Source organism: Nymphaea colorata, chromosome 1, assembly GCF_008831285.2.
Source record: "Nymphaea colorata isolate Beijing-Zhang1983 chromosome 1, ASM883128v2, whole genome shotgun sequence".
NCBI lineage: Eukaryota > Viridiplantae > Streptophyta > Magnoliopsida > Nymphaeales > Nymphaeaceae > Nymphaea > Nymphaea colorata.
Genome location: NC_045138.2, coordinates 13526993 through 13541987, shown reverse-complemented (window position 1 = coordinate 13541987; position 14995 = coordinate 13526993). Strand labels below are relative to the sequence as shown.

General features: G+C 40.4%; 2 protein-coding genes across 2 annotated transcripts; both read right to left on the bottom strand.

Moving 5' to 3' along the window:
- Positions 1–441: 441 nt before the first annotated feature.
- On the bottom strand, positions 442–5485 carry LOC116267156 (nucleoporin NSP1-like). The gene is made up of 6 exons (XM_031648753.2): positions 5434–5485; positions 5139–5321; positions 1847–3749; positions 1473–1526; positions 1190–1402; positions 442–1062 (listed from the first exon to the last, which is right to left on the bottom strand). Exons 1-6 carry the CDS (start codon positions 5462–5464, stop codon positions 651–653), a joined length of 2796 nt encoding a protein of 931 aa, XP_031504613.1. The 5' UTR covers positions 5465–5485; the 3' UTR covers positions 442–650.
- Positions 5486–13559: 8074 nt separating this feature from the next.
- Positions 13560–14613, bottom strand: LOC116257472 (divinyl chlorophyllide a 8-vinyl-reductase, chloroplastic-like). Its single transcript, XM_031634294.1, has 2 exons — positions 14584–14613; positions 13560–14069 (listed from the first exon to the last, which is right to left on the bottom strand). The coding sequence occupies exons 1-2, from the start codon at positions 14611–14613 to the stop codon at positions 13560–13562; spliced, it is 540 nt and encodes a 179-aa protein (XP_031490154.1).
- Positions 14614–14995: the final 382 nt, after the last annotated feature.

The window sequence follows — 14995 nt, the reverse complement described above, 5'->3', positions numbered from 1 at the left end:
TAAGTCCTTTGAGGCTCCTCTTTCTCTCAGTCTGGCTACCAAGAGGCTAGAGCACTTTTAGTAACAAAGAGCCCATTGCATAAAAAATGCAAGTGCTTTTGAAGACATCCAATAAAATTGGAACGATAAATAGATGCAGAGAGAGAGAGAGATAGAGATCATGACTTGGGCTCTGGGATCTTCTGACATTAAAATATGTGTAAAAGTCAGACAATTAGGACTTGTATTAGAGAATCAATGGAATAAGACCAAACTGACAGAGGTATGCCTACTTTGAAGGTTGAACCCATCGAAAGACATTATATTATGTAACCAAAGAACGTCAATCTTGTCCAAGAATGTGAATGTCAACCTCTAACGTCTCACTACATTGATTTTTTTCAAGTTATTGCACTTGTTGATTTTCCACACAAATGAAATGATAGCAAGCAAAGCACAAAGAGCACCACAAACCACAATTTTGTCAAACAAGTGACCAAATACAAAATGAATGCGAAGAACAACAAACGATGGTGGCATGTTGGTTTCTTATTGTGCGCACAACAAACTGAAGAGGAACCTAAACGAAGATAGATGCCATCTTGTACAAAAGAAAACACCAGAAAGACGATACAGCATGCTAAGCAAATCAGGCGCTATTGTTGGTCATATCAGGGTTCTATGACGTGCACTTCTTTTTCTGAGACAACTGGGATCATCTCAAGATTCAGTCCTTGTAGAGGGGTTTGTGTCTCTTCTTTTGGCTGGGCTTTCGGTTCAGAGACTTGGAAGGAAACGTCAGAGTTAGGATCAGATGGAACTATGAATCTCAATCCTGTTTTTTTGTCAGATAAATCGGCATGAAATGCAATGGATACACAATTTGTTGAAGGGGATGTGGCACTTGCTGTAATTGACAATGTGGGCATGGAAGCACAAAAAACTGCTTGTAGTTCATCTGGAGTGTCACGATAGAATGGATGGTAGACGTACTCCTTCTTTGAACTGTTATTACGAAGACATCTTCTTTGAGGAGGAACTTCTTCAATGTACCCTTTCTGAGAGGCACATTGAATTTGATTGCTGCACAATCATAAAAGATTAATCATGACAGTGATTTAGAAATAGCTATAAAGAAAAGATGAAAACTTGACCTGAGAGTAAATGACAAAAATCCTTGTATCAAGCAAATTAAGTGTTGTTGGAAGACCTCCGTGTAATTGAAGCATTGAGAAGCTCAGTAATAAGTGATGTAGCAGAGCTGGTAGCCACGCCAATGTTGGAATCTGTCAGAGCTGGTGTAGAATGTGTGGACATAGCTGCATCTGCGGTTGCTTGGGTTTTAGTGCCTTCTTCTTCTCTGTTGACATTTCCTCTACAAGAACTGCTGCCGTTTTGGTTGGCAGTCAATCGATCTTTCTTCCTGCATCAGTTAGCTTTAGAACCTAAGATGAATTTAATTACAACAAAAGGCAAAGAGGCACGACACATACCGGGTCGGAGCAGCAGCTTGAGTTTCTTGATTAGTTGTTGTAGCTTCCATGTTTCTGAATGATTACCAGTACGATAGTTAAGTAACTAAAGTTGAACTTGCATTTGCTTTGCTACAAGCATATTACACTATTATTTTTGTGAGGCTCATGTAAGCCCATTTTCATATAAATTCACAATATCCAAATAAAACGTGAGACCGTTTTCACCCCATTATGTAAACTTGGAGAATGGTGATGAACTAAATCTGATTCACTTATATGCATAGTCCTTGTGGCTTCATATCAAGTTACATGTAGCACACGAACTTTGACAACTAAAGGAAGCAACAATGAAACGACAATCAAAATGCGAATCAAGAGAGAAAGCAAATTACCTCCTTTTCTTCCTCTTGTTGTTGACGACCCTTTGGGCTGCTAAAGCTAGGACATAAGGAGGTTTGGCAGCCTTTCTCTGTTTTGCCAACCAAGGAGCACAATGTTCTCTCAATGATGCAGTTTTTGTTGATGATGAGTTGGGGGCGCGATTTGCAGGAACACCAGTGCTTGGTGCCCTAGGTGTGGCTTCTTGGAAGACCTGTGCATTAGGCCTTGAGACCCACGTAGACATACTTGCAGGAATTCCTTCAGCTTGTGCAAGTAAAGAATGGCCAGATGTTGGTGCTGTAGATGAGGGTGGTGTACCACTTACTAATGATGAATACCAAGTAGACATTCTCAATCGCTTAGAAGGGTTTGAAACTCTGATGTTTCTGATATCTGTTGGTCTAATCAAAACATGACTCCTTCGCGGAGTGGAAAATGTTAGAGATGATGGAGCTGAGTAGCCATATGGCGTAGCACCTATTGTCTTTACTCGACAAAGGGCGTCCGTCATTGATGAGACCACACCTGCATTCTTGGTTTCCAATAATCCTGAGCCCCTGGGTATTTTTGTTTTTGTTGGTAAAACTATGACCAAATGAGAGGGGGATAGTCCTAAGCTTGTTGGCAAAGAAGGTGTGATTAAGGAGTAGTTTCTGTTGTTCATGCCGTCTACTGGTTGGTGAATTGATAGGACGTCACTCTCCGTGGTCGGTGAGTCTACACCTGCATTCTCAGTTTCAAATGGTGCTAAGCCCCTCGAGGTTTTTGTGTTTGCTGGTAAAGCTAAGACTAAAGGAGAGGAGGATGGACATGAGCTTGTTGGCAAGGAACGCGTGGGTATAAGGCTTCTGTTGTTGATGCCTTCTGGTGGTTGAATAATTGATAGATTGTCATTCTCGGTGGCTAATGAGTTCACACCTGCATTGTCAATTTCAAATGGTGCTAAGCCTCTAGAGATTTTCGTTTTTGCTGGTAAAGCGAAGTGCAAAGGAGAGGAAGGGCCTAAGCTAGTTGGCAAAGGCGGCGAGGATGTGGAGCTTCTTTTGTTGATGCTATCTACTGGTTGGGGAATTGATAGGTCAGAACTCTCAGTGGCCAATGATTCTGTGCCTACATTCTCGGTTTCAAATGGTACCCCTGAGGTTTTTGTTTTTGTTGTTAAAGCTAAGAACAAAGGAGGGGAGGATGGACCTGAGCTTGTAGAAGACATGGGTATGAAGCTTCTGCTGTTGATGTCATCTACTGGTTGGGGAATTGATAGGTCATCACTCTCGGTGGCCGACGAGTCTACGTCTGCATTTTTAGTTTCAAATGGTGCTAAGCCCTTGGAGATTTCTATTGGTAACGATAAGACCAAAGGAGAGGAGGTTGGGCCTTGGCTTGTTGGTAAAGAAAGCGCAGGTATGTTGCTTTCGTTGTTGATGTTATCTACTGATTGGAAAATTGACAGGTGATCACTTTGAGTAGCCGATGAGTATACGCCTGAATTCTCTGTTTCAAATGGTGCTAAGCCCTTTGGCGTTTCTGTTGGTAAGGGTAAGACCAAAAGAAAGGAGGATGGACTTTGGCTTGTACATGAAGAAGGTGCAGGTAGAGTGCTTCTATTGTTGGTGCCATCTACTGGTTCGGAAATGGATAGGTCATTGCTCTCTGTCTTTTCATCAGAGTGGGTATTAGGAGAAGATGGTCGACATGTAGCCCTGTCAACTGAGCCCTCCATGGATAAATCATGCAGTGGTGCATCCGTCGATTGAAGATTGGTTGGTGCCACGGGTTGTGAAGGTTCTCCTACCTCATCGCCCGCCATTTTGTTTGGTCCTTCATGGCGGTGTGCCTGGTCTCTCACAACTTTTTTTGACCTCCTTGATCCCCTCCTTCCATTCGGTGTAATCCGAGAAACATGTCCTTGAATCTCTGTTGTGGTAGCAACAAAATACAAAGTGTTGTTTAGATATTTTCTGAGGGATGGCGAGTTGTTATCCTGGTGGAATACGGTCATGTCAGCTAACTTAAGTTTCTAATAATTTTAATTTGGATAGAATAGTTCATATGGCTACTTCCATGTACCACCTTTAACGAGGACGTGGTAAACTCTAAACCGCCCTGGTCTAAATTTTAGGTGCAGACCGAATAAAAAGTTAGGTAGGTTTGGGCCATGATGGATATAGAAATGAGCAGCCCAAACCTCACTTAATTGTGTACACTTACCTTTGGAATTACGGCACAAGTGCACCATAGGACTGGAAAATCAAAATTACACATTGATATTTACTACTGGGTTAAAAAAAAAAAATCCATTTCGTAATATAGCAATATTAATAAGTATTTATGACTAAGAAATCAATCCTCATGACTCTAACCCACTTTAGGAGCTGGCATGCGAAACATTTTCATCCAAAAAGTAACTTATACATCCTAGCAAACATAAAGATTATCACATGGCAAAAAGGGAGGGTATTTGACAAAAACGTTGTGTTCTTAGAGTACAGAATCTAAAAAACACCATGTATTTATTCCTGGAAACACTATGGTATTAGGATATTGTTTTTAGATCCAAAAATCAAATGATGAACATAATTACACCAGTTTATTGAAACAAGAACATGACATTCTTGAAATATGTATTACAAGGAACATGTATTTCAAGATATAATGTTCTTATTTTATCATAAGACTTTTTCCTAGCTTGGCTTATCTGGTCATAGGAGTACTGGTGGTTTCACGCACTATTTGCCTCCATCGAGCAAACTGGATTAGGCAGAGAATCAAATGAGATAACTGACCTTCAAAAATGACTAAATGCCAAGTACAAGTGAACGAACTTAATTAGCAGCAAAGTTTTTTAGAAACCAATCCAAAGGTTTACCTTTCCAAAACGAAAAGTCCAACATTTTTTAATGAAAACACGTGCGAATATGCAAATTAAATAAAGCTGACTTTAGAACTAGAAGATTCGAACATTTTAGTCGTTGACTCCTGTTCATCATCTATTGGGGAAAAGTTATGCAACTTTGCATATAGTAATATTATGTCATTTCCGTTGGCTGACACTGCAAATTAAGTATTGATGGAAAATTACAGAAAAAGAAGGAAGCGAAAGTTATTAGCAAAAAGATGGAACCCGAATGCATATCAAAAGATGGAAATGAACGATCTTCTAAATATGCGAACAACTAAAGTACATGGGCCCAAAAATTGAAAACAATAAAATTTAAGTACATTCAAGGATAACACCTCAAGAAGAACAGAGAAAATGAAGAGGGTGATGTGGAAGTGATGAAGATAAAGAGGAAAAGAACTAACCACAAGGGTGGTAGCGTTGACCACTAAAGCAATGGCTCTGAAAGCAGCAATTATGTTCACCGTGTTGGCACCCCAGACGGGCAATGAGGTCCACGGGCACACGAAGCCTCGCTCTGATATACCTAAATACCTTCTGTTGTAGCTGAAGCTGTTGCCATTGTGCCAATGTGAACCCTCCATTCGCTTCAAAGCAAAAACATGGAGAAACTACATGAGTATAGAGCTGAAGAAGAAAAAGCAAAACAAGGAAGACCAACAAAGAGAAAAAGACGATGCTGCGACACGAATTCCTTACCAGGCCAGATCTGGTTACTGCCTGTAGCCATCGCTCCTTCCCTTCTCTCCCCCTCTTATCTCTCTCTCTCCGCAACAGAGGCATTAATGGTGGTTGCTTTTGCCACGGATTGGCCTTTTAAAGCACGTTGGCGGCTGCGGCGGCTGTATGAAGCATGAGGTAACATGAGTTGGCATATCTGGGAGCTGGCTTTGGAATCTGAGAGCCATGTAATTTCTTCTTTTTAAACAGTGAAAAGGAACTAAAATAATATTTTATAAAAGAAATAATGCCCCGAGTTTTCCAAAATATGCGACCGCAAAATTTGCTCTATGTGTTTCAATTGGAAAATGGACTTGGTAGATGAAAAGTTGATCGAAATTTGAGCGCAGTCATGGAACACCTCTTTGTTAATTTCATTTTTGGATGGTGGTCATTTGCCATATGGACTCAGACTGCGTGCATGGTAAGCTAATTGTTTAACAAAATGGTTCATTTGCCATCTTTGATCAGATTTTCGTCCATTTTAAGAGTTTCATACGGACTATCGTGAGCAAATGTAAGATTTGTTTCTGCATTTGATTGAAAGTCGCGTTACATCTCTTTGAACATCTCTCTTCTTTGAGGTACAGAATACGATGTCTTTCCTCGTTTGCTCCCACGTAGTTTCTTTTTTACATTTGTGGGTGTAAAATCCTGGCGAGAGATGCAGGAGAAACCGACTTGGGAGTAAAATATGCTTCCATATTTGAGCTAGAGAAAACACTATCATGTAGCGAATTAATTGGATACATGTAGTGGATATACTTACGTTTGAGCTAGTCGTTCCTATTGACTAGGCTTCATGCCAGAGATCCCCCAAAGGGTGCAAATGGATCTGATTCGAGTGAATAAAATGAACAGGAAATCATATTAGCATCGTTTTTTCTGCAGCCAAAAACAGAAAAACATCGATTCAAAAACCAAATTAACGAAGTGCACCCTTACTTGTCTTCCACAGTCGAGGGAGCCAAGGCTGCTGGCAGAATCTTAACGTGTTCAATTTTAACTATAAGGCCGTAAGGCCCATTTGATGCACCCGGAAAAAAGTCGGCGACGAACTTCTTTCCACAAAATCACGGAATTTTTTCTCCGTTAACCAAACGATGAAAAAATTTCCTCGAATCTGGTTGAACATTTCAAGGCTGTCCTGCTACTGCTACTGCTGATGGAACTTAACACAGAAGCTAGAGAGAGAGTATGGTTTGGTTGCTTTGAGTTGCTTCGTTTATTATTATGGGTGTTAATGGTTCGTTTTTTTGGAAGAGGTGATTTAATATTTTATCCAGGAAATTTTTTTCCATGTCTGCGAAACATTTGAATGTTTTTTCTAGAAATATTTTCTGGGTCTACCAAACGAAAATTGGAATCGGTGGAAAAAGATTCCCTTCCACCCTATTCCAAGAAAATTTTTCCATGGTAAAAAGTTCATGGTTTTTCTTTTCCCCGTGCATCAAACGCATCCAAAATTTTCCACGAAAGGAGATAGTTTGGAAGCGTCTTGCATCCCCTCAAGATGTTTGCCTCAAAGAACGAGTTCTCACGGAATATTTTCTGCCAAAGTTTTCTTGTTTTCAGGCTTGCTTGAGCTTGATCGCGAAAAAACAAGGTCAGTCTGGAACAGCGTGAGTAGAATTGATCAAAGTGACGTGACTTAACCATTGGGAGTCTGTGTCACGTAGTGAGGGGCCTCAGCCCAATGGCTGAGCTACAAGTTTCTGGCTGAGAGTCACTATTACTTCAAATTAGTTTAGATTTTCAAAGAGCACCAGCAAGCAAATGAGAAAACAGGTATCAACATGTAAATAAACAATTGGTATTGTTCTGCAAGACTCAATGTATGAGCCATTCCATTGACTGGCCCGAACAAACACGCAACCTCCTCGCAAGATATGGATGGTAAAACGACTAAAGGCGGTTTATTATCCTACCATGAACGCAAACTCACAGCCCACAAGGATACCCCTTACTAGCAACGGTGACTACATTGCTCAATTCAGCAGCATTTGAAATTGACAAAAACCTGAAACTCCACATGAGTATAAGCTCATTATGACTATGGGGATTCTTTTACTACTGCGTACATCCTTTCATTCCCTTCCTGTTCGGTATTCTTCGCTTGCACGCAGAATTTCCTTCAAGAAACTTGGGAGTATAAAACGTTTTTTAGCCAGAGGCCGGTCGATCACAGCTTAGAACCTTTGAGTAGAAGGATGTCTCTCTTGGCCTAATCCGTTAAAAATCTGCCTAATCCAAACTCACCAGAAGGATGGAAGGACCAAATCACAAACTCCTTATTTTACTTATATTTTCACATACAAGAAGGATGCACTACTTTCGAGCGAGAATACTTACTTCGGTCCAATGTTTTTGAGAAAGGTCCAGGATGAACCCCTCCGCAAAACCGAGTCGTCGCAAACCTACAGCTGATCGTTCCGGTTAGCACGACAGCAATAAGCTCGGTCTTGTTGCTCATAATTGCATACTTTCTCAAATCTTCTACAATGAGTATCTGAAGCTAGCGCCATCAACCAAAACGTTTCATGATCAGGCTTTTCCTCAAGTCCATTTTTAAATCCTTAAACTAATTTTTATACGTACCACAGGATTGCGATCATGGCTTGACCCGCAATATTGGTTACTCATGGTATTTCTTTAAAATTTCTTTCATTGCAGAGACACTTGGCCGCCTCCCCAGTAACGTAAACCCCTGAAATGAAGGCACTCCGCACTCGTATCTTACCAAAATGAAGCAGAGACATGCTTTTTACGAGAAGAAATCAAGTCACGTCGTCGCTTTCGTGAACAAACAATATAAGGAAAAAATACATTTACACCTTAGTGATGGATTATATGAAAAATAAAAACACCTGTTTCCTCTCGATCAAAAAGGAAAAAGGAAAAACACTTGCGACTCAGGCTTTTTTAAATGTTTCAGATGGCGTATAACGCTTGGAAGCTATACTCGATTGAGCTCTCGGTTTGATTAGAAATGCAAGGAACGCATTCAGTGTGCATGTCATGGCCGACTACTTTCACACCCCTTATCAGATTGGTATACAGTCCTCAATTTTGCCAAGCACATTAACTTCAGGACTGAGCATCATGGAAAAACAAATTCAAAAGCATTACCCAGTACCGTGAGTCATTGTATAGACTAACCAAAGCATCCTCGTCGCTGGCATTAGATACCACTTCCCTTCAATATCTCGTCTTCTAAACATAAGCTAACAGGGCCCAGCATCAATTTCTCAACATACATGGCCTCTCATCCTTGGTTGATGGAATGAGGCATTCAAGCTGAAGGGTATCACAAGTTTGTTGCGTGTTTCCTTCGCATGAAAACAATATATCAAGAGTTTCGTCGTTTTCAAGGGAGGAGGCACTTCCGAAGGACCCGACTTTGTTGGTAATGAAGGGTCACATATCATGATAACCATTTTGGCCTATAGCTGAAGGTGCCCCATCAAATGGCGGCCAGTGTCTTCTTTCTGATTGAGAACCAAAGGAAAATGGGCAAGAATGCAAACTAGCCTGCGGAAGCCGAACATGCATTTCAAGCCATGATTTGGGTGAATAAGCTATTCAGAGATTGATCCGACTCAGTTTTTTTAACCTTTATTTGAACTCAGTAATTAGACGTGGGTTTCACATCGGACCGGGCTGAGGAACAGCCTTCCTGTCGTTTGGAAAAGCATATGCATTAATGTCCGTATAGATATTCGATGTCTGTACGCATTGAAGATCAAGATTAATTTGATTCTCATAAGCTATAGATGTACCAATCTAAGGTCAAGAAAGTACATTCCAACGGGTTAAGCATGATTATTTTCAGGAGGAGCTTGAAAAGAATGATGGTTAACGGCATAAGGATGCCAACATCATGGTAAAGATCATTTGAAAAGGATATGGCAAAAATTAAGGTGATGGATTATGAAAACAGTTACAGCAAAAATCAAGAAACGGTTTTGATGATAATGAATATCTTGTAACAGCTCCTTAAAATAAAGAGTTATCTCATCTGTAATGCCTATATAAGAGATTGACATACTTTGTCAATGTTAAGGCCGATGGCCTTCCGTGGGTAAAGAAAATATGCTCTACGTTAATTCCCTAAGTTTTTTTCTATTATTGCTTTATATTTTTCAACATGGTATCAGAGCAGGATGCTTAAAGAAGAAGATCAACGCCCAAAGATGGTTTGCAGATGACCAAAGAGATCGCTGCATTCTTCACCAAAGCGAGGACTCGATCCTGTGAACAAAATCTTCAAGAATCAAACTTGAGATTTCTGAATTGCTGCCAGAGCATGATCCATCTCCACAAAATCTCCATAACAAATTTGAACTTTGTGAAACACCGTCCAATTTGAAGGAAGATGAAAAGAATGATGGTTAACGGCACACACATATGATAAGGATGCCAACATCATGGTAAAGATCATTTGGAAAGGATCATGACAAAAATCAAGATGATGAATTATGGAAACAGTTATAACAAAAATCAAGGAACGGTTTTGTTGATAATGAATATCTTGTAACAGCTCCTTAAAATAAAGAGTTATCTCATCTGTAATGCCTATATAAAAGATTGACATACTTTGTCAATGTCAAGGCCTATGGCCTTTCGTGGGTAAAGAAAATATGCTCTACGTTAATTCCTTAAGTTTTTTTCTATTATTGCTTTATGTTTTTCAACATGGTATCAGATGCTTAAAGAAGAAGATCAACGCCCAAAGATGGCTTGCAGATGACCTTAAAGAAAATATGCTCTACCTTAATTCCCTAAGTTTTTTTTTATTATTGCTTTATGTTTTTTAACAGAGCTCACCTCCCTAGCTCACCTCCCTAGTTTCTATCACGCATATTCAGGCCAGTACAATAAAGATGCATAAGAAATAGAGGGGGTTTTTAGTGATCTCCTGCCTACCCCTGCTTACTGATGCAAAAATTAGCTGGTTATGGCAGCTTTAGCCATCTTTCTCAACATCATGAACGAGAGAGCGGCCAGCCTTAAGAAATTAACTCGGAATTGGTACGTTTCCAACTGTTGATATCATTTTTGGACAGAGCAGCCATCGACTGCACCATTGTTTGTTCCACCGGATCAACGCACATAGGAGAAAGCTGCTAATCAATCAGAGCTTGTTTGAGCTAAAAGCAGACTGTGGTTCATTTTGCAATATATGTTGTTATGCATATCGTATCACGCTGATGATCGCATTCACTGTAAGCGGGCAAAAATTGGTAGCATAATTTCTACGGTGTTGCTGCGGAGGTATCACCATCAATATCATCATAGAGGTATACGTACATCGTTGCAGTTAAGATTGTCGACTGTCACTTGCAGATGCAAAAATCGATCATCATGTGTCATGGTTACCCGTTACCACCATCAAAGTGCATGGGTTTTCATGTGATGCTGAAGGTACATGAAACGTAAAACATGCTCGGAATCCTCCTAAGTCCCTCTCGCCGATCAAAAGAACAGGCAAAAGAAAAACAAGAACCCTGACGCCGTAAACACCAGGCGTTCAAGTGAATGATGCGGAGAAACTGTTTGTTTTATTGACTTAACCGCCACGAGATATAGAAAAATGTGGTGTATGGGACCTATGTCGCGTCACACTAAGCGCAGGAGGTGATTGACTTGGTCATTCCCCATTTTAATGGTGTAATCAAATGTCGTCAAGCATCTGACTGGGCTCATGTTACCCTCTTCCTTTCTTTGAGATGATGGTATTGAAATTCGCGTTGTTTCACTTCGTAGTATGGACATGCATCATGCTAAGAATTACATTATTCATTGGTACCTTCAAAGACGGGAAAGAGAGACAGAGAGAGAGAGGGAGCACCATGACTTCAAAGAATTTGAAAGCGCTGCCTCCCTTGTTTGATATCTGGTCTTTTCGCTTCTTTATGAGAGTTTTTCACATAAGATCTTCTGTGCATTTCTTTCCCTTATTTCCATTGCTAGCATGTTATTCTATTTGGACCGCATACCTACGGCAATTACAGTCATATTGTAGTTCTCTGAATTTCATTAATATATATATATATATAGGATATTCTTATCCTTGGTGTGGTCCATCTCAATTTGGCAAACAACAGTGGATCCTAGTGCTGGAATGCTGTCCCATTCTCAGCAAAAAAAAAAAGATCGACACTCGCCGCAGCAATTCTAGAATGGGCTCCTCTGCTCTGAGTTTTTGCAGTTTGTTCCAGCAGGGCAATGCAAAGTTGCCCATATATGCCTCATCAAAATGAAAAGTGCTTCTGAGAGAAAATTGTTGATTGCAGAAGGAAAAGCAGCTTCTGCTTCGTGAAGGGGATCAAAAGTTATTGCTGGCAAGTTCTGAGAGACCATCGCAGCATTCAAATGAGCCACGGGACTCTGGAACTGACGCGATTGCTTCTGAAAGCCCAGTCCCATCTCTGACACCGTTAATCGAACTTCGCAGTGGCGCTTGCAGAATGTGATGCAGGGAGGCCCGCATGCTTTGCAATTGCAAGTTCTCCGCCGTAGCAGGGTGTTTCTTTTTTATCAGCTCCTTGGATCTCTCTCTTTTTTCGCTTTCTTTTCTTTTTTATGACGTCTTTCTATAGACATGGATCATTGAGCTGTCTTTCACATGCACAAGCAATTGGACTAAATCGCTCCATTTCTTGGAAACAGCTAGCTTAATCCAATTTTAATAACTCCACAACTTTTGTCACGGCAACAAGTTTCATGAAAGCTTTTTCTAATTTTCTAAAAGCTTGCACTTACATCTGGCAATTACACATAATAGAAAAGGACCTTCCTTTTACAAAGTACACTTCATGGGATGTGGCATGTGGCCCTTGGTTGCTTTTCCTTGTTATCCGCCTCCTTGTTTTCATGCCTTCATTTTGGTACTAAACAAAATTTCAACTCATGCCTTCATTTTGGCACTAAACAAAATTTCAACTCATGCCTTCATTTTGGTACTAAACAAAACTTCAACTTAGCCTCTTCAAAATGTGCATACGAAGTTTGGAAATTTGTTAGAATTATTCTGTCACTGCCTCGTGTTTCTTCCAAAATTCTGCCTGCCAAACATACATCTAGCTATTTTCATTTTTGGTTGGTTACCTACATTCAAGAAAGCAAAAACATGTTGATCGCTTTGTGAACCAAGTTCCGAACTTTGGTTGCGTTTAGATACATGCAAAAAATCATTTTTATTATTAACATATCTGATATGCTAGATCTTCAATGTGACATCACGCTGGAATTGGTGATCTGACGATTTTAAGGCAAATAATAACACATTAAACTTTGGTTTGCTCCGCCATCATGTACCCAAACAAATCGCAGTTGGTGAGCTAATAAACTGAAGAATAGTTGGTTGAGCTGCATATCTTTTAAAGAATACCTTTGGCTTTCAATTACCATAGTTGCCAACTTTCAACAGAAATTAAACCACTATCAAGAGTCTGCAAGGGGCCCTTCTTAGGTGTGTTCGATCCTGTCTTTCAGCAAGTTGGTCCTTTCCCTATTGACGCTAAACGACTAGTAGTTTCTGAACTTAAAAAAGAGGTTTAGTTTATTATGTGATGAACTTTTTTAATATGATTTATGGTGGCAAACTCATAAAAAACAATAGACAGTACTTTGTTTTAAAAAAGAGGGGAAATGACTTTTAGATAGATAATCTTTAACGTGGTTTCTTGCTTTGCTATGTGTTTATGTAGAATCCGACGACCAGTAACTAAATTTTTGGGAAAACGAGTGCCAACTGCGACAGTGCATCGTGGATCAGAACCGCTATGTAATCTCTCTTCTATGACCATTTTTTCCCCTTTTTCTGGTTCCATTGTGCTGATCAAAAGTTGAACAACACACGAATGTGTCTGCGAATTTTGTTGCCTGCAGTTATCATTCTTAGAAGATCTGCAAGCCGGTACCTTTCTTTCTGCATCTATGGTCGACAGATGACTTTCAATTTTTCACAAATTTTCCCGAGTCAAGCAGCTTTAAGGTCATGTTTGATAGCCTGGAATTTTTTTGATGGGTAAAAAATGCATAGTTTGATAGACAAGAAAAATTTTTTATGAAAAAATTTGAAACCCAAACATCCTGCTTATTCATTCATCTTCTGGGTTAAGCACCAACATACTTTCTGCAGCATAATACCTTCCAATTTTTCTAAATTCTGCAGCATCTCCCAGAGAAAAGAAGAATTTAACCAAAAAATCAAGAATGCCGATTACAAAGTCCATCATTCCTATTGGAACTTTCAGAAACTTGGGTTCCTTGCCCAAAAGTTTGAACAACAATTCTCCCTGCTCAAGTGGTGTTAATGCCTTTCCTGGTCCACCAATTGGGAGAATCTTGTTAATTTTATCTTCACAAGAGATGCAGTCAGCAATGAAAGAGGCCAAATCCTCTTCGCTGATGGGTTTACAGGTGCATAGTTTGCCATCTCCGAACATTACATATGGCTTCCCATCCTTTACCAACTCAACCTGCCCACCTAAACTCATGAAGAAAGCCGTCGGCCTCACAATGCTGTAGGTGAAATCCCCATTTTCTGCTTCCTGCTGCAATTCTGCCTCAAACTTCAGCTTCGCTCTTTGAAATTCAAGGAGGGGCTTCTGGACACATATTGCAGGCAAGAGAAGAAAATGAACAGCCCCGAATTTTCGCAGTGAAGGGCGACGGTGGTGGCGATAACACCAGCGAGTGGCGATGGCAGCAGCAACCGCAAGCAGTCAAGGAACCATTGAATCAGGGGAGGGAAATTTCAGGGGAGGGCAGAGGCAGCACCGACTAGTGGCGACGACAGTGATGGGTCGGCAGGCAAGAGGCGAGAGCTTCGGCAGCAGCGAACGGCGACATTTGCCTGTGTGGAAGCGGTCGCGAGGGAGAGGAGCGCTGGAAGAAGCCCTAATGGGCAAAAAAATTATCCCCAAAAAAAAGTCGGACCCTCACGGGTCCGACTTTTTTCCAGGGTAAATTTACCCTGGAAACGAGTTTTGAGCGGGGGGATTTTAGCGCCGTTTGATGGCGCTCGTTGAAATCGGTTGAAACCGTACAAAAAAGAAAAAAAACCCTCGATGAACGGTATTTTTCCTGGCCATCAAACGTGGCCTGAAGCATGAAAATTACCAGCAGCGCTTCATCAATTGGGGTATGCATTTTATGTGGAGCTTCATAAAGAACTTCTAGCGAACTTAAGAAAAGATCGAATTGGAATTGTCTATTTTTTCGGTATGTCCTGTTGAATCTTGTGGGGTTTCCATGCAATTTCATCAGAACCAATGCTTTTTACTCCTTGTCCTTCTATCTTGAATCCAACCTATTATTTACTCCAGCACATGACGCAGAAGTCCCCGCGTAATGAACCATGATTGTTTAAGATGAATCTTAAATTTATTGCACTTGGATGTCCGAGGTGAACCATAATTTTAGGCCGTACTCCAATAAAATGTAGTTATTAGTTTTAATTGCTGTCGGCTCCATTTTATGTAATAATCGATGGGGTTCATGATCATTTATGGTAACGAACTATGTCGAGTTA